Source organism: Lethenteron reissneri, chromosome 51 (genome assembly GCF_015708825.2).
Source record: "Lethenteron reissneri isolate LAM-NWPU_2019-01 chromosome 51, ASM1570882v1, whole genome shotgun sequence".
Classification (NCBI taxonomy): domain Eukaryota; kingdom Metazoa; phylum Chordata; class Hyperoartia; order Petromyzontiformes; family Petromyzontidae; genus Lethenteron; species Lethenteron reissneri.
In genome coordinates this window covers 10,098,752-10,118,870 of record NC_083829.1, presented here as the reverse complement: position 1 = coordinate 10,118,870, position 20,119 = coordinate 10,098,752, and the positions used below count along the sequence as shown (strand labels likewise).

General features: G+C 48.5%; 1 protein-coding gene across 1 annotated transcript in view; it reads right to left on the bottom strand.

The window, feature by feature from the left end:
* The window catches only part of LOC133355583 (caM kinase-like vesicle-associated protein), a 73,884-nt gene that overhangs the window by 20,197 nt on the left and 33,568 nt on the right, over positions 1-20,119 (bottom strand). The window contains exons 2-5 of the mRNA XM_061572928.1: positions 9,170-9,301; positions 8,119-8,193; positions 1,975-2,113; positions 1,239-1,359 (exon numbers count right to left, since the gene is read on the bottom strand). Coding sequence (XP_061428912.1) covers positions 1,239-1,359; positions 1,975-2,113; positions 8,119-8,193; positions 9,170-9,301 — 467 coding nt within the window. The remainder of the gene's footprint in view (positions 1-1,238; positions 1,360-1,974; positions 2,114-8,118; positions 8,194-9,169; positions 9,302-20,119) is intronic.

The window sequence follows — 20,119 nt, the reverse complement described above, 5'->3', positions numbered from 1 at the left end:
GTTGTAAGCTGTCCTCTCTTCGGCGCCGTACTCGCACTGCGTGCGTGCGCATTCACCCGCTTTCACGGCCATCGCCAGTGACGATTATCTGAACCGGCCCTGGGCCTCCCCTCGGTCGACTCAGCCTCAAATGAACACCCCGGTGCCATGTGTAAACATCGCAACTGGGGAGACAAAGGTGGTTCTGGCCACCCACCCACCCCCTCCTGTGCCGTGCCGGCCTTCATAGGTGCTCGCTAACAGCACTTGCCACAACAGTCTCAGAATCAGAATGTGCATTTCTACTGGAGGAATCCGATGAGCCAAGAAGCCCTTTATCACAGATGTCCAGTCAGGCTGTATGGATGATCATTGTCTTTGTTTCTGTTGTACATCCTGCGTGCGGGCTTTTGTGCTGGTTTATTGTTCGCGGGATAGTTTAGTAAATACAGAAGTTGCTCCTCGATTGACCCGGCAACAGCTCTGCTCAGCCTTCGGACCCTTCTTTTGGAATACCTCCGCAGTAGAGTCGTTTGTTTTGCCTTTTTTTACGAGTATCTTGCACGTGGCGTTACAAAGAGAAAAAAAACTCCAGAGAAAAATCAACAAACGTGAGGCGGTAATGCTCGTGACACCGCCGGCACAGAGGGGGTTGACGGCCCAATGAGTGCACTGCGATGCAGTGACGAGTCAAAGCCGCTGCGAGGATGACCGAAGTTTGCGTGATGGCTTGCACCCCTCGATTGCGAGTAGGCACATCAGCAATCATCCCCCCCGACTGCCAGACGAATGCCGACTCGCATGCCAGGTGCCCAAGTCGCCTTGCGCCGCACCGAGACAGCTGCTGCTGCTGCTGCTGCCACTCGGGATGCCGCTTTTCAAATGTGCTGACATGAGATGTGACGATTGCGAGCACCCCGCTGACCTCGTCGAGGAGGGCAGATCACCGTCACGCCAACTCCGCTCACCCTCGCAGCGGCGGCAGCGGCTGCGAGGGTCACCGCATCGCGCGGCGCTCTCAGATGCCGTCTGGAACGTTCTTCCTTCTCATACGAGGAAGCCGTTGGGAGCTGTGCACTTTTAAATCATCGTCTAGATCGATGACTCATTCATTCGGAGCTTATTTTTGCGTTTAGTTTGTTGTCCTGCCCCCCCCCCGCACCTCCGTTTAGCACGGCTGACGATGTACGGCGCGAAAGAAGTTCAACACACATACGGCGTTCCTAAACCGACGCTCACCACGGCCGCTATTCACTCACCCAGGTACTCGGGCGTGCCGCAGGGCTCCTTGATGAGGCCGTCCTCCGCGCGTGCCAGGTGGAAGTCGCTGATGACGATCTTGGAGTGCTTCAGGCGGTTGTAGTAGACGATGTTCTCGAGCTGCGTGAGACGACGACATCATCGGGGCGACACGAACGGGGCAACCTCGGCGCGGCACGGAGGTCGCGACGAACAGAGTCCATTGGGCACGAAACTCTCTAGCCCAGTGGCCAGCTTCAGTCGGACGCGTTTCTCGCTCGGCGCACGGTCTCGCTGTCAAAACACTGCACGGGATATTGCGGTGGTGATGATGATGATGAGAGCTTGAACTTGTCAAGCGGATCCAGCCCACGGCGGGGGCTAGGAGATGTTAACTACCTCGTCTGGTGTACAGGAGGTCGTGGGTTCGATCCCGACCCTGACGCCTGCCGTATATTTGGAGTGAAGAGCGATGCAAAGCGCTCCGTGCAGCGGGGAAAACGCAACTCACTCACACGACGGCGACATCGGCGACATCGCGAGCCGGTCCACAGCCGGACGGGTGACTGTTCAGCGGCGCGCCGGTGCCGGATCTCATTCAAAAAAATCTACTGCCACCCCAAGGCAGACGCCAATTCCCCCGATTGCACCGTGTGTGCGCTGAACTTCTTTCGCGCCGTACGTAGCCAACCGCGTGAATTCGGGAGGTGACGGCGGCGCTGGTCCCGCCACCCTGGCCGCAGGGCGGACACGCACCTTGAGGTTGCGATGGACGATGCCCAGCGAGTGCAGGTAGGCCACGGCCTCCAGCACCTGCTTGATGACCAGGCTGGCGTCCTTCTCCGAGTAGTAGCCCTGGTCCAGGATCCAGTCGAACACCTCCCGGCCTGTCGCCCTGCAACCCAAACGCACGCCCGGCCCGCACACATCACCACCACCGCCGCCACCACCCAGAGGGCACACGGTGAGGGTGAGCGACGACCTCTGGGACGACGTCTCTCGGAGTCTGCACTTGCGATTGACCTTTCACCGTTGAATGAGCCGGTCAATTGCCAACAGGTTGCTGTGTGAGCCGTTCGTCAAAGGCCAGCTTGACCACTGTAACTCGCGCCTCTATAAAAGACAAAGGCGCAGCCTGCAACTGCTCACTCGTGCCACTGCTGGTGGAATGGGCCTCGACTGGAGGGAGCCCTAGACAGCCCCCCTCGCGAGCGTATTTGGCCTACTCTTCCATGCGAGTCGGACAACTTCAAAGGGGTGGGAGTACCCACACTTTACCCTACCACACGCGGTCTTCACAACATGGCACTCTTCCCCAGGTGGACATCTGCTTTCCTTTCGTCCACATGCATTCATCCGTTTGTTATTTGTCCACCTTACGTGACCCCCCAACTCCTGTGCGAACCACAACCTTCGCCGTGAGACGCTTGGCAAAAGTGAAACTCTCCATTGCACTGAATTGTAAAAATGGCAATGGTGTAGTCGGTGGGCAACTAGGTGGGGGGGGGGGGGGGGGCGAGGGGGGGTGGGGGCTTTTTGCCGGCGGCATTACCGCGTTAAAGACACAAAGCCACAATGCCGCTGAGATTCTGGATGGGAATTCAAAGGCATTGTGATCACTCGGAAACGAATGGGCTTCCCGTGCACAGCGCACGTTCCCGTCACAGATTGACTTTAAATCCCGGCCGGGTTTCATCCGCCAAATGCCTTCCTTGGCGCGCGGCCCGTTCAGGACACAAAGCGCGCTTGCGACCCCCGCTTGGATTGGAGGTTTGGGGTCAGCGTCTCCCTGCGAGGCGTCCACCGGCGCGCGGTGCGATGAGAGCTGCCAGGCGAGTGGGAAGCGGAGCAAACAGGCGCTCAAACCTCCACGGGTTGCGATTTCAACGTCGTCCTTCCCAGCCGGTGGGTTTCCGTCGTTCGCTCGAATTTCCAACAGGCGCTGTTAAGCTAAAAAAAAATTAACCCGTAAAAACAAAGTTTTTCACTCTAAATCCTTTATATGCGTGCCATCGGTTTTATTTTATTATTCATTTCTGTTTTTCTTGAGTAAGAGTTTCATTTTTATCACATTGGTATTTTAAATTAAATATGAAATGTTTTTTTTCCTAAAAAGTGGAAAATTTTGGAAAAAATGTTCACGACAATAAATTGTCACGCACAACGAGTCTGTGTGCAACATGTCAGCTCGATTGGATCACGGGAAGTGGGTTAAAAAAGGACCGAAAGATTTCCACGGTCGTAAGCGCGCAAGCAAGCAAGCAAGTGAACTTAATATAAAGGATTTAAAAACGACCCAACCGTTGCGAGCAGGACCCTCCTGACGAGCCTCGTGAAAAGTGTCGCCCCCCCCCCCCGCCCCCCCCAGCTAAAATGAGCACGGGAAGAAGGCACCGATTCTCGGCTTACGGCCCCCCTAAGCCAACGGAGGTGACTCACCATTGACGCAGCAGGGGGAAACCGCCGAGGTTCAGGACGCTGTGTTTATTGGGCGCGTTGCTGCATCCTCGGGCGGGTGTTTAAACACGGGCATTCGTATTTCACGCAGAAAACACCATCGCCCACAAAAAACTACGACAATTGGTGGCTTACAATGGTTCGAACACATTTCAAGAGCAGACTTTTTTTGCGGAGGGGGCAATGAAGGCTGTTTACATTTAATTGCACCCTTTAAAAATGTTAGTGGTAGAAAATAAATTAATAGACAAACAACAATTTCCGTCTGTTATATACTTTGAACCACACTTCTTGACATTATGTGGGTGTCACACCTGGTGTGCCATGTAATTGCATTGCTATTTTTTGCCAGTGCAACCCATGCAATTAACTTTCACCGGCAAATCAGAAGCAAGATGTCCTCATAATTACAAAGCAAGCTAAAACATACCCAATTAAGGTTCTACATTTAAAAAGAATTGGGGGGGGAAATACGCGTTAGGTGGCTTCGGGTGGCTCGGGGCACGGACGATGGCTCTCCCGTCAGTCACGGAGCCATCGCCGATGGGGGAGCGTGGGTTCTGAATCTGGATTTGTGCCACCCACGATTAAACCCAGTTTGCCCAAGTCAGTTGACTGCCTCATCCCCGTGCTCAGGAACCCATGGAACTGCACTTTGATAGCAGCCTTTCAGGCGGGTGGTGGAAATTGTGCATTCCTATGGTAGAACTCAGTCTGTGAAGCGCTCTGTGACAATTTGATCGTGAAGGGTGCTACAAGAGATGACGTTCGATCGATGAATACGCATATAGAAGTCGCCGCCGACTTACAACAAAGCAGCACCTCATTTAACGGGGATGATTGGCTCGGTGGACCACAACCAGGATTTAAACCCGCAACCTTCAGAACGTTGGAAAAAAAATTCCCCCACAGAACAACGGGGAGGAGAGAGGAGGGAGGGGGAGGATGATTGAGCTGGGAGGCACAGCCGTGGCTCAGAACGGCATTAAACGACTCAGCGACAAAAGTCCACCTTGTCCGTCGTGATCACCAATATCGCGGGCCGTGTAATACTCGGGGCTATCCGTAGATTCACTCACGTCTCGGGGAAAAAAGAGGCAACGGGTCGGGAAATCAAAAGTCGAGCAGCGCGTGTACGTATACAGCGCGGTAGGGGTTCGTGCGCTGCGCTACGAACCCGGTGACCCGCATTCAATTCACGGCCAACGCCAGGAATAATTATCTGAGCCGGTGCTGGGCTTGCCCTAGGTCGACTCAGCCTCAAATGAGTACCTGGTGCGGTGTGTAAAAGCATCGCCAACTGGGGAGGCAAAGGCGGTCGGGCGTGGTGTTGGCCATCCATCCCGTCGTGTGCCGTGTTGGCCTTCATTGGTGCTACTTACTAACAGCACTTGCCCCAACAGTTTGTTAAAGGCTATACGGAAGGTACGTTCCCTTTGTCTATATGAGCGGTTGTCAAGAGCATGGTCCCTGGAACCACGAGTTGTCCATGATACTCCTCCAGATGGTTTGTCGGGCGGTGATCCAAATGCAGGGTTTATCCGCAAATAATGACTAACGCTCATACCTTTTTGTTTCGAACATTAATTCATATTTTACTCATTTAATTATAAAATGACGTTAGGTCAATTACCCCGATTAAACGACTCTAACCCTACAATCTAAAAGCCTTTATAGCTGCGTCAAAAAAAGGGAGAAAAGAATCTGTTGCGGAAAATATGAATGAATCATTTTGTACGAGTGGGTATTTTTAGCCGGAGATGAGCGAATGTGTGTTTGTCGCCAGGGAAGGGGAGGGGGACACTGGGTGATCCACGTAAAATGTTTACATCGGCAGAGTGGCCTGCGGGCCTAAGAAGAGTTTGACAAACACTGCTCTGTATGAATTGCTTATTTGCCCCTCCCGTGATGTGCAGCATGCCACCGACTGTTTTGTACAGTCTTGGGATGTGCTTGAGGGTGTACACTATAAACACACCGTGCTGTTGTTGTTTTTGTTGTTGCTGTTGTGTTCACATGACAGAGTTGTTTTGGGTTAGATTGCGTACGTATATAAATGTGTCGTTAAAACCCGCCACCACCCGACACAGCCAACTAGTAAGGGTTGTCACGTAAACAGAACGTGGCCAATTCGTCACTAGTACAGCACTAACCGGTGTGTTGGAGTGCCAAGCCACCACATTTACAATCTGAGTACGACGTTTCGCCAGTAATTACAACCAGCTTCATCAGGTGACAGCCAGATTTGTGTTCACACTTACGTTTCTTCACAGTGAGCGGGATTGGAGAGCCGGCTACATTTTGCGTCGATCTTCCGCACAATTGCAGCAAAGTGGAACATTTTAACATGGAGGAGGAGGATGCTTTCGCGACCAATATCACATCCATAATACAAGGTATTTTTTTTGGGGGGTTACATCACGTAAATATATAAATGTTGTGCCGTTAAACCAACCACCACCCGACACAGCCAATTAGTAAGGTTTGTCAAGTAAACAGAACGTGCCAATTCGTTACTAGTACAGCACCATCGGTGTGTTGGAGAGCAAATACACAACATTTACAATCTGAGAGCATAGCAAACCTTACTAATTGGCTATGGCGGGTTTAACGACACGTATATTTACGCGATCTAACCCAAAAAAAAAACCTATATTATAAAGGGAAACACCCCGAAACACCGACAGATAACATCGCGTTCCTGGATATTAAACACTTTTTTTGAGAAGTAAATATATTGATGTGTCTCTTTTTATCTCTCTCCCCCTCTTAAACACAATGTTCCGTAGCTTCGACAGTTAAAAAAAAAAACTCTTCATGAAACAAGTCCACGAAGTCCAAACTCAATGTGCGCGATGGAGTCAGTAAGAGTTGTGAGCAGGTCGGTGGTTCGTCGTTCATTGTGAAAATTCGGTCACAGTTCCTATGAGCACTGTTTCGTTGCTTTTATGGCTTTATTTTGGTGATTTTCGAAAAGTTTTTTGGTTTGGCCATGTTTGTTTGTTGTAGTACAGAGTTAGACTGATGGCCTTAATCTAAGTTGTCTTGTGGTTGTTGTTGTTTGATTTGCATCTCACTGGGATATTTGCACAGCGTTGGTGTACGGTGCTTTTTCTGCAATATTTTGCTGTCTTTTCTTGGATTTTCTGTTTGCACTCAGTCACATAGTCACTTTAAGATGTTTTCTTGTTCATGTTTTTGTTTTTTGTTTGTTGCGGTTGCACCCGATTCAAGAGCCGAATGGTTCACAGGGCTATACCTAATAAATTAACTTTGAACTTAAAAAAAAAATCCAAGCGCCACCCATCAAGCATAAATGAGAGCGTCACCAGAATTCTGTCTGCAACACATCTCTCTCTCTGCGTCATCCTCCCTCGCCCTGCTCCACTTGGGAATTCCCTCCCATCGTCTCTTTTACCCCAAGCTCTCATGATAATAATGACGACGACGACGATGATAACTGAGCAATTCAAGAAACGCGTTAACTTTCATCTGTTAAATACTTTGAACGTGCTGTTTGTTGCCGGCCACTTGGCATTTCGGGCCTTTAGGCCTGTGCTCAGCCACTGTGATTTTTTTTAAGTGCCCCTTAAGTTGATTTGACAATAACATGTGTACCTGGTGCAGTGTGTGAACATTGGCATTCGGCGGAAGGCCAAGGTGGCCGGGCATGGCCCTATCCATAACATCTGAAGTGCGCCACGCCGACACTTGCAACCTGTGGCCTGGAAAGGCTTAGCCTTAGGGATGCTGTCCGCGCTTATCGTTGTCAGCGCGTACGCACAGATACCGCCCATGGCAATGAGAGATCGCTAAACATCCCCAGGGTTGCGACTGCAAACATCTGGAGCCCGTCCTGTTGCTTTCACGGCTCCTACCCACGATGTGAACTACCTTTCTCGCCGGAAAAGGGGGACCGCAATGACCATCAAAAGTTTTTAAAAATTACTTTAAATATTAACCTATTCAGCCCGGCATTCACAGATGAAAACTAAATGAACCCTTTCCCATTCCGATGACGTAAAGTAACTTCATGTCGGAAGACGTATCGAGGCTTCCACAAGGCCATGCGGGAGGGCGTGGCACAATTTGGCACCAGCTATCATAGAGAGCGGTCGTGTCGCTACTACGCCTCTCTAAAAAACATTAACGCTAACCGCTTGCATGTTCAGAGATTCAGCGGTGTACGAGACACCCACCCTGCAACTTGCAGACGTATCTGAGCAGGAAAGCGGTTAATGTCACAAAATGTACGGCTGCAGATTGACGTAATTATTTTAATGGCACAGTTTTTCCCCCCCCCCCGGTTTAAACGGAGGATAATACATTATGCACAACGAGAGGCCTTGCTTTTAAGGACGATGGCGCATTTGATGAACTCAAAGTTTGAGTGTCTGCTTGTAATCGACGGGCGAGCGAGGTGGTGCCGGGTGACGGACTCACAGTTCCAGAAACACGTAGTGCTCCTTGCGAGTCTCAAAAGCCTCGACCATCTGCAGGATGTTGGTGTGCTTGACCCTGGAACGCAACGGGGCACGGGACGCGTCGCACACATGTTATTGCTGCTGCCGCTGATTATTATTATATTGATGATGATAATGATGATGCTGCTGCAGCTGTCGATGATGGTGATGATTATCAAGATGATGAAGTCGGTGCTGATACTCTTAATAACGATGATGATCCTGCTGCTGCTGATGATGATGATTATAACTGATGATGGTTCTGCTGTACGTATGATTAACGTCTTTCGCACTGTACGTAGCCAACGATGCTAATTGTGGTGCTGTTATATATGATGACGTTGGTGACGCTTCTGCTGTTGATGATGAAGATGCTGCTGCTCATCATGATGATGATAGTCTCCGCTGTTGACTATGAAGCCCCTTTTGCTGATGATGATGATAATGGCAATGATGATTATACTTTTGCTCTCGATTATGAAGCTGCTGATGATGCTTCTGCGATCGATGATGACGATGACGCTTCTGCTGTTGATGATGAAGATGCTGCTGCTCATCATGATGATGATAGCTTCCGCTGTTGACTATGAAGCCCCTTTTGCTGCTGCTGATGATGATGATGGCAATGATGATGATGCTCTTGCTCTCGATTATGAAGCTGCTGCTGATGATGCTTCTGCGATCGATGATGACGATGACGCTGTTGAGGCTCAAGCCGCTGCTGCTTTTGATACTGACAATTGTTATTGTGATTTCACAATCGATTATCATTCTCATTATTACAACAATGAAATATTAACGACAGAAAAGCCTTCTAGATTTGAAGCTTTCGTGACTTCAAGGATTCATACTCTTAGGGTTTTTTCGGTAAAGTCACGTAGGTAAAAAATAAATAATAAAATAAAATAATAGAAATAGTAATAATAATTTTATTTCTATTTATATTATTTTATTTTGATTATTTACCGAAAAAAAACCCAAGAGTAGAAAAGCCTTCACTGAAGCCGGCGCGCGGCGTCTTCAACACTCACATCTTGAGGATTGTGATCTCGTTGTTGGCGATCTTGCGAACTCTGCGTCCGTCCTTCTTTATGAACTTCTTGCAGGCGTAGACCTTTCCCGTCGACTTGTCCTTCGCCCGGTAGATCTCGCAGTATTCCTCTCTGCGGTAAACGGGCCGGCGGAACACAGCGAGTCGTCGCAACTACAACCCGCGTCCGACAAGCTTACAATCCCCGACTGCACAGTACAGGATGAACCGCAAAGCGAAATCGGCTGCGAGGGATATGGTGAAACGTCTAAGTCTACACCGTATGTATATGTGGTTGTATATATGGATCAGAGTATGAGAGCTCGGGGCAAGCATCTGATGGTGCATTGTCCTTGAGTTGTGCGCCTTTTGGCGTCATCTGGTCCAACCCATATGAGACTAGGCTCGAAGGAAAGCTGTCTCGGGTGTGGACCAATCAACTTCAAGGACAGTGCACATTATCAGAGTTATGTTCTTTTGTTTGTATTATGACTGCAGGTATTGCGGTCTATGCAAACATGACTCCTTGCAAAAAGGTGTCAGTTTTGTTGCCAGATAGAAGGGTAAAGAACCAATTATCATATTTTTACTGGCAAATGAGGTCCCCATAGTGTAGATGCTTGCCCCGAGCTCTCATACTCTGATGGTGCATTGTCCTTGAGTTGTGCGCCTTTTGGCGTCATCTGGTCCAACCCATACGAGACTAGGCTCGAAGGAAAGCTGTCTCGGGTGTGGACCAATCAACTTCAAGGACAGTGCACATTATCAGAGTTATGTTCTTTTGTTTGTATTATGACTGCAGGTATTGCGGTCTATGCAAACATGACTCCTTGCAAAAAGGTGTCAGTTTTGTTGCCAGATAGAAGGGTAAAGAACCAATTATCATATTTTTACTGGCAAATGAGGTCCCCATAGAGGAGGCGTCTTCTTGGTTCTTTCGGTAAAGTCACGTAGAAGGGAAATAATAAAATAATACAAATAAAACATAATAAAATACAATTATATTTTATTATGTTTTATGCAAAAAAACACACTATGATAATATTTGCATTGTCCTTGAAACTGATTGGTCCACACCAAGGGACGGCTTTCTTTTGAGCCTCGACAAGGACAATGCATATATTATCAGTGTGTTTTTGTTTGCATTTGACTGCAAGTATTGTGGTTAATGCAGACATGAATCCTTGTAAAAAGGTTTCAGTTTTATTGCCAGAAAAAAGGGAGAAAACCCTATTATTTTATTTTGGTACTGGCAAAAGAGGTCTAATGATGAAATACACAAAGTCACCAGCAAACAAATGAAAATAAACGCTACAAATGCACGCGCTGTGGCGCTAAAAGCACCGCGCACAACACGAAATAAAAGTCACGTGGTTGTGGTGGTCATCGCGCCACGCCAAGCGATGTCGCATCCACCACGAAGCACAGCAAATAACACGCTAATTAGTAACTGCGAGGCACGTATGGGCACTGCCATTTCAGACTCTGCCAATACAACCGATGTCGAATTAATAATTAACATTGCACCTTTGTTCACTGCTGGACGCAGCCCAAGAGGCAATCCGAATCTGGTGGGATTTCAATGACACACAAGCCCACAGTTGAACATGCATCTCAGACCGTATGGCCCACCAGATGGCCAATCCTGTGCACGGCAACCTTAAACCATCATTTGCGCTGTTATTTCAGAAACGTTTCAATCGAGCCGGGCGGCAACGCGGAGCACTCGGCTTCACGATTGGGTCGTGAGTTCAAATCCCGAGATGTTTCGTCAGCCCACCGAAGAAATGAGTAACCTCGTCGGGAAGTAGACATTGGTCGTCCAATGGATAGACAGCGGACTGACCCTTGACCTCAGCAACATCGACTTCTCGCCACGTTGCTTGCGGCCACCAATCGAGATGACCCCCCCATAAAAAGAGTGATTTACGTATTGCGTCGATGACTTATCAGGTCACCGTACTCGGGGTTCGTCCGTTGGGCAGAGTGCTCCAGAGGGCTTTCTTATGGGACTGACCCCATTAGCGAACGTTATGGGAAGCTGCGCCCTCATTGGCCGAGCGGGCCACGTCGTGACGTCACACCGTTCAGAATCAGAATCTTGTATTGACACTGCAGGAGGAAATCCGATGAGCTATGAAGCTCTATTCCACAGACGTCCAGTCGGGACGTTACAACAACAAACAGTGCAAAAACACAAGGGTGCAAAGTACATGAAAGGTAAACAAATCATCCAAACACGTAGACATAAAACTAAACCACCCCCATCATACCGGGCAACGCTCCCAGAGGTTCATCTTCTTGGTTCTTTCGGTAAAGTCACGTAGAAGGGAAATAATAAAATAATAAAAATAAAACATAAAATAATTCTCACGACGTTTCGGCCACAACGCAAGCAGCCGTCCTCAGGTGAAGACCAGGTCTGTCGGGGAGACAGCGTCTGAATGAAACACCACCACGCTTGGAGCATATATTTAAGCTGGGTTGGAAGGGGAAGAGCGCCTTGACAAAATAATTTGCATATCAAGAGGAATTTAGCATATTTATGGGAAATGCAAATATGTGATTAGTACTACTTGTGAAATGCGTAGGAGGTGGGCGGGGGATTTTCAAAGTCATATTATGCCCGTGCATTATGCAGGATTAACTTATTTTTCAGAAGCGACCTGGCAATCACAGATGATAGCTCAGCACAGTGGCCCATCATTTGGACAATTATAGCAGCAAAACAATCGAAGTGGTTCAGTAGGAGCCAAAGTCCCACCTCGTAGCAGCGCCACGCTATCTGAGAGCCATGTTCAAACCCAGGATGTCAATGGGACCGGCTCGGTGGCTGTGACTGACACGTTATGAATGTCTTAGATCCTCACTTAATTAGGGCCCGTTTGGAATCCCTGGTCTCTGTCACAGGAATGTGAATTGTCCACCACTGGCCCAGGACAAACAAACAGGCAACAGAGCTAAGCCCTGCCCAATGCTTGCTTGAGTAGGGAGAATTTTTTTTAACTCACTTAATGGACTGGCTTGGCCCACGTTTTGATATTCACAGGGCCCATTGCCTAAGGATGCTGACCATAAGGCGCTAGGGCATGACAGCCACCATCGGATGTCCTGGGGCTTTGAGCACCAACTGAGCTCCTTTAAAATAAAATAAAACCAGCAGGGCGCCTGAACGTGGACTAAGGGGGTCACCGCAGCCTTGCACGCACGCGGACTCCGGTTGCTCAGCACGGACCTAATCAGAATTCACACTTCATCCTCGACTTTCCAACTCTGCGGGTAACACAAATAATTCAGGCTGCTTTTGCACGCGATGCACACTACTCACGGACCCGTCGGCTCATTCGCGTCCCTAACATGGCAGCTACAAAAACATCAAATTAAATAATTTTCACGACCAGGAACGCATCGGCTAGCGTACCGCGTTCCTGTAATCAGATTACCAACGGTAGCAGTAACACCGGATGATTGCTCTGTTTTCGAAATCGTGTTATACGTTGCATCAGCCGGTTTATTGCTCTCTGTGATCCGTGGTGGTTCAGAGGTCAGAGCATTGAGTCAGCGCTGCTGAGATCCTGGGTTTGTGCATGGGCTTGTCACCCACAATTAAACCAGGCCATCAAAAGTGATGAGTTTGTGGTCACGGCCTGGGTCAGCGACGACTGTACACCAATGATATCACGTAAAACGTAGGTTTGTTTGTTCTTTGCCCAGATAATATTATAATTCGTAATAGATGTTTGCGGTTAGGCCACGTGATCATCTAATTGCAAAATTCGGTTGTGAGGATTAATATGCAGCTTTACCGGTGAGCTGAACTAATAATACTAATAATTATTGGGGCGTTAAATGCTCGCACACGTGACAATAATTGTTTATTGGGCTGTGTCGGGTAGTGAAAGATTGCAGGTTTATTCAAACCACTACGCGGCCTAACTCAAAAAAAAATGATCGCGGATCACGTGAATAATTAAAACAAAAATCTGACACCGGGAGTCATAATGCACGTCTGACTCTCATACGAGGAACACCGATCTCACAGGAGAGTATATGGGGAAGTCTGCCGCCCTCCCCCCCCCCCCCCCCCCCATTGTGTCAAACTAAAAGACCACTTTTGAAGTTGTTCTTTTCAGCAGAAATGCTGTGACAATCTCGAGAACGGCTGTTCTCGAGAACGCAAGACTTTTCGAATGGATTATTGTCGGGACAACACACCCAGAGCACAGTTGCCTTGAGGAATATCTCACGAATAGAATTCAAGTTCAAAACCGCCGGGGGGGAGGGGTTAATCATTATTATTATAGAAACACATTATCACACGTGCTGCTTGGGATAATAAAAGCGTACAAGAGCAGTCGTGTGCATACAGATCATGGATCTAGACCTGCCAATACAGCAGCATACTTGAATCTCAGAGGCTGTATCAGCCTGGACGCAAGATAATCATTCAAGGGGCATGACCGCAAACAGCATCAAGTGAGGCAGATTACATTACTTTCAGCATTCCGGCAATGTTGGAATTAGATTACTCCACATTATTTCTGCAACCTCGCGTAATTAAGCGATCAAGCTGGATTACCTTTTAATGAAAGTAACCCTCTCAACAACCAACACCAACCGCTCAAGCCTCCTGTTCGGGTCAGTGGCCCAGTAACGACATTATCAGCTCAGGATCGGTCAGGAGGGGGGCCCCAAAATTGGATTTGTCTCCCACGCTCGCACACAAGCTATTCGACATCGCGGCTGCTCTAGCCTCATCGCGTCAATGCGTTTAATCCGAGTTTTTCAATCTCTTGATATGCAAATTATTTTGTCAAGGCGCCCTTCCCCCCCTCCATCCCAGCTTAAATAGTCGCTCCAAGCCTGGAGTGTGTCATTCAGACTCTGTCTATTCGACAGACCTGCTCTCCACCTGAGGACGGCTGCTTGCGTTGTGGCCGAAACGTCGTGAGAATTATTTTATTATGTTTTATTTTTATTCTTTTATTATTTCCATTCTACGTGACTTAACACTGTTGTTCAAAACACATCTCGTGGTGCTTGTCAATGGAGCCACAACTACCAACCCCCCCTCCCCGCTCCTGTCTATTTTAAAGACAATTTCAGATCTTTTCAGAGATGTTCAGAACATTGACACTTTGTGGGCATGCAAAATGTCTCCGTGCTAACAATATTGACCTTTCTTGGACGTTGCGCTCCGATCGTGTTTTTTCTGTTGATTGTTTGCCGTCGTGACGTTCTTACGCCTGTGAAAAAGAGCTTTATAGCTCACAAGATTCCCCCTGCAGTATAAATATTCTGATTCTGATCAGCGGATGCCACGTGACACCGCATTTGGCGGGAAAACATGCGGAAGGTGGTATCGTTGCACGTGGTTGCCATTTCGGGTTTTCGGATACAGTAGATCAATGGTGATGCCACGTTACTGATTCTTCCTCAACGGTGTCCTGACTAAAGCCACACCGCGCATCAGCCCCACTCCCCTTGCCCCTGGCTTGGCCACAGAGCCAGATGTCTCCTTGCGAAACCACCGTATCACCGTCTGGCTCAGGGCACGGCACGGCACATAGCTAGCCGTCTACTTGTGCTTTTGTGTGGCTGATGTGGATACAGAGCGATCAGCTACAGTGAGATCAGCTACAGTGAACACATTGAGGTGGTCAAGCCAGACAAGCGCGTGACGAGTAGCAGAGTGTGCAATGATACTAGCCGGTGGGAAGCCGTTACCCACATCTTATGTGGCCCTGCGCTGGCTCGGATGTGCCAGTGGAAAAGAGGTGTAAGGATACAAAGCAGGCCACCCAGCACAGCAAGTGTAAATACAGACTTGAATAATAGTCAATACTCTGTTAATATTACGCATGTATGTTGAACTTCTTTCGAACCGTACGTAGCCAACCGTGCTAATCACAGGTGCGGGGTAAGGGCGACAAACTAAACACGAAAAGCAGTCCCTAGCTCCAGTGGCTTCCTAATATTGGAAGGAAGAACATTCCAGATGGCCGCAGGAGCGCGTCTGAAAGCGCACGGCGCGGTGGCCACCTTCTTTGTTCGACAGCTGCGCCAAACGCCGCCGCTGCGAGGATGAACCGGAGTTGGCGTGATGATGGTTCAAGCTCCTTGACGAAATCAGCAAGGCATTGTGGTTCATTTGTTGCAAGTACTCTGTGTGTGTGTGTAATGCGTGCGACCGTATGTATACGTTCAGCAGCAAGGAAACCAATGCAGCTCGGCGAGCGCTGGACGGACACGGTGGGACCTTGCAGCACCCGTCACGACACGTGCCTAGTACTAATATACACGCTGCAGCTTGGTAAAACATTTGCCAGACGTCCCGTAGAGGAGCGAGTTGCAACAATCGAGCCTTGTCAATGCACTACGCTGCGCGCCACCGTGTTGGCTACGTCACGACTCGATCGTGATCGACTGCGTCGCAGAGCCCTGATATGACATATTCTTAGGTTTTTTCGGTAAAGTCACGTAGGTAAAACATAAAAATTAATAAAAGTAAAATAAAATAAAAATCACGACGTTTCGGAGGCAACACAAGCTTCCGTCTTCCACCTTATTTTACTTTTATTAATTTGAATGTTTTACCTACGTGACTTTACCGAAAAAACCTAAGAATATGAATCCTTGCAGTCACGAAAGCTTCAAATCCTGATATGACAATTGCAGTGGTGACCAAATGAGAGATTCTGGTCGAGTATGGTGCCGAGGCTCTTTAGATACGTGTAGAAAGCTGCGTCACATAGTCTACGACTGCCACGCCTGATCCTTCCACAAATTGTTTTTGCTTTTTCCCGAGCCTGAGTGCCAAACGGCAGAACATCCGATCTTTCTGTAATCAGCAGAAACATGAAGCGTGTTTTATTAGTATTGCGAGACTTTGGTGATATGCATGAATAGATATTAATAACATCACTCTTGGTAGTGAGGCAGTGTTGCATATACTCTCACGATCCCAGGTGCAACGCATGATAATTCATGAATATTTATCGTGACCAAATGCAGTGCTGAAATTGTCTTAAACGCTCCATAAAACATGAAAGTGAGGCAAGGTGGAGCCTGAAACTTAATTTTCAACACGGGTCCTTCTCCGTAACAAAATAAAAAAACGCGCATTTGCTAAAGCTGTGCAGGAGAAGCGAAGAGCCCGGATTAGGCCGAATCCCCACACCCAACAGCGTGGCAGCTCCGTGTTGAAGTTGAAAGCCAGCGAGCTGCACATGTCAAGGTGGTGGGGTGTGTGAGTGTGCGTGCGTGTGCGCGATTGTTGGGGTACGTGAGCAGCTTCTGTGTGGCCGGATAGAGAGAGAGAGAAGGGGCTAAACGGGCACGACACGGGGCTGGAGAAGAGATGGAGCTGATGGGGTATGGGAGGACGTGGAGTTGGGTGGACTTGCCTAAGACTCCCCGACTGTCCCGAGTCAGCCCAGCGTGGGGCACTGATGTGGCTTTGACGTGGCACGGGAATTGAGAAATCTCACGACTCAAGATGCACAGCTCATGAACAGGCCGAAATGAACATCGGATGTTGTGCATCTGAGGAATGGCTGTAATAAAACGTCTTTGCCCATAGCAGGCCCAAACTTCCATGTTTACTGAGAGGTGACCACGCGCACACGCACCAATGTGATAATACTCAACTTGAGTGACCAACGGCTCACATCAGAGCAATGCGGATGTCTATTTCGTGCGTGTTACACAATCGCTGATTTTTTTATTTAAAAACATCAACTGATTAATGCATTCTGGGAAACCCCTTGCTTTGCGCTAGACTGGCTTACACAAGTCATTAGCACGCGATCCACCCCACCGAGGCATTTGCTCTGACACTGACGATTTAAATGACAGGCATTAACCTATCAGCCGACGGGGCCCTATCAAGGCATCTGATGCGGGCCTGTGGGCTGCGGTGGCAGCCCATGTAATTAACGTCCTGTCCGCGCGCACCAAAGCCACCGTTCTTTATCAAAGCGGAAAATAACAGGGCTCGCATAGCGGCAAATAACAGGGCACGCGAGACGCAGACAAGCGCCAATGTGAAGCTATAATATCGGGCACTATAAAGGATGCCTCAATTAAACATTTACTCTTCGACGGGATAATGCGCTGGGCTGCCAGTCAGGTGCCACGGCGTTTGGCTTATTAAAAAAAAAGGTCCGTGTCGAGCCAAAGTCGAGTCGTCTCCCAGCGCGTGCGAGCAACAGTTGTGGAGGCGCGTTATGCAACTGACGCCATTTCGTGTTCTTATTCTTGGGTCTTTCGGTTAAAGTCACGTAGATAGGTTCAAATATATTAACAAAAAACGAACGTTTCGTGGTGGGGCTTTTTAAATCCTTTATATTAAGTTCACCTGCTTGCTTGCTTGCGCGCTTACGACCGTGCAAATCTTTCGGTCGTTTTTTAACCCACTTCCCGTGAGCCAATCGAGCTGACGTTTTGCACACAGACTCGTTGTGCGTGACAATTTATTTTCGTGAAAACGTTTTTCCAAAATTTTCCACTTTTTAGGAAAAAATAAATTATATTAAATTACCAATTACTTAATGGTGGCAGGCAATCATCTGACCCATAGGTGGCAGCCATCTCAAGCCAGAGGACGAGAGGACTCTAGCCGCCACGCATATAAAGGATTTATAGTGAAAAACTTTGTTTTTACGGGTAATTTTTTTTAGATGTGCCAGTGAGTTTGGGGTCAGTGAGACGGCGATGACAGCAAGCGGCTCGCTCAGATCTTGCAGGGACTTGAAGGCTTTTCGCACTGCGTTGTGAGTCTCTGAAAAGCTCCCCACATTGGCTACGACGTTTCAAATCTCTCTGATCACCTGACATCCTGCTGAAAGAGGGTTGAGATTCCGTGATTATATGATATAGATTTATAAATATATGGATGCGGAGCTTGAACCTCTGTCAGAGCGCTGTGAGTTCAAATCCTCGTTGGGCTGACAAAGTCCATCATCCCGCTGGTGTTGATAAAAAAAAGTAAAGTACAGAGGGCCTCTTTAATAAAAACTCACCGTCATCATGTGCCGCATAGCCCCAATGCTCAATCAGCATTTGGGGGGTTTGTATCATGTACCTCATGTGCGTACGTATGTTGAACTTCTTTCACACCGTACATCTCCAAACGTGCTAATCGGAAGTGCGGGAGAGAGAATTTGACGAATATTTCTCGCGCATTTTTGTTGATTGGTGCTTTTTGTTTTAGAGGCAATTCTCCTGAACAAAAAAAAAGGTTTAACTTCTGCTCTCAGTGTAGCGAATAGATTATGTAAAATTGCCTGCACAATGCGCGATGAAATATTTACGACCACATCCCAGCGAGCTTAGGGCAACGTACGTTTGCAGACGCTTCAACGAGTCGGTCCAAACAAACTCGTACACACGAGCCCATTTGCTCCATCTCCGCAGAGGTTTTCCTTGCAACTTGCAAAGCACACCTTTACTGGGATGCCTCAATTTGTTTTTATCTCCCTCTCCTTGAATAAGTGCGTCCGTCTTGTTTTACGTCAGTGTGAAAGGTTCAGCATATCACGAGCCTCGATCTTCTTCTTGGTTCTTTCGGTAAAGTCACGTAGAATGGAAATAATAAAGTCATCATGGCTTGGCTTCGCGAACGAAGATCTAGGAAGGACATCCACGTCTTCTGCAGGCACGCTGGTGGCTGAAGAGGCCTATGCGGGACAAGCAGGTCCTGCCACAACAGCTGCAAGTATAGGTCTCATCTGGGATGGGTGCTGAAATAATAAAGTAATAAGAATAATAAAGTAATAAAATAAAACATAATAAAATAATTCTCACGACGTTTCGGCCACAATGCAAGCAGCCGTCCTCAGGTGGAGAACAGGTCTGTCGAGGAGCCTCGATCTATCCGATGACGGATGAGGGTCCCGTACGTGATTGTTTAGCCTCAAGTATCAAGCCTGCGAATGAAATTCAAGGACTTTGAAAAAAACCTTTATGAGATAATTTCTTTACGATTTTTTGCATTTGCATAATCAATGCGGTAGTCAGTGCACACACGCACACCTGCGCATCGCAGCACCAGGATCAGAGCACTGAATACCCATATAAGTAGCCCTGAACAGACCATGAGTAACCTCAGCCATGAGTAGCCGTAACTTTGTAATGTGAGTGTAGGGAAACTTGGGATTTGGGTGATGGGCGACGCACATGAGTACAGGCGTAAACAAAGGCAAAGCTCTCCCGTATAGCCTTCAAGGATTTTTGGGCCAAGTGCTGTGAGTGAACACCTATGAAGGCCGGCACAGCGCACGAGAGGGTGGGTGACCAGCAACACGCCCAGCGATGTTTACACACCACACCAGGTGCTCATTTTGAGGCTGAGTCGACGTAGGGGAGACCCAGTACCGGTTCAGATAATGGTCACTGGTCTTGGCCATGAGCGAGAATCGAACTCGTGTGGCTGGGTTTACAGCATAGGGCGCTAACCACTGCACCGCCGCTCCCCACACACGCATAAAAAGACACGTACACACGTTGGTAAACGCAACACGTACATGTATATATGTAAACGTACACATGCACACGTGTGTAAATATGTAAACGCAGTGCAGGGACAAAGATCCCCCCGTATAGTTTTTAACAGACTGTTGGGGCCGACACGTGCGGCCGGGTAGCCAACTTAATTTCCCGGCCGCCTTTGTCTCCCCAGTGCCGATGTTTTACGCACAGCACGAGGTGCTCACTTAGGGCCGAGTCGACCCAGGGGAGGGCCGAGGAACCAGGTTCGAACATTCGCCACTGGCGCCGGTCGCGAGCGGGAATCGAACTCGGGTCGCCGGGTTCGTAAAGCAGCGTAGCGCTAACCACCGCGCGCACGCGCACAAACGCACGCGCGCGCGTGTGCACGTGCGCGCGTGCACGTACGCGAACGCACGCGCGTACAGAATAGAACGAGCTATGAAGAGGCATTCGTTGAGCG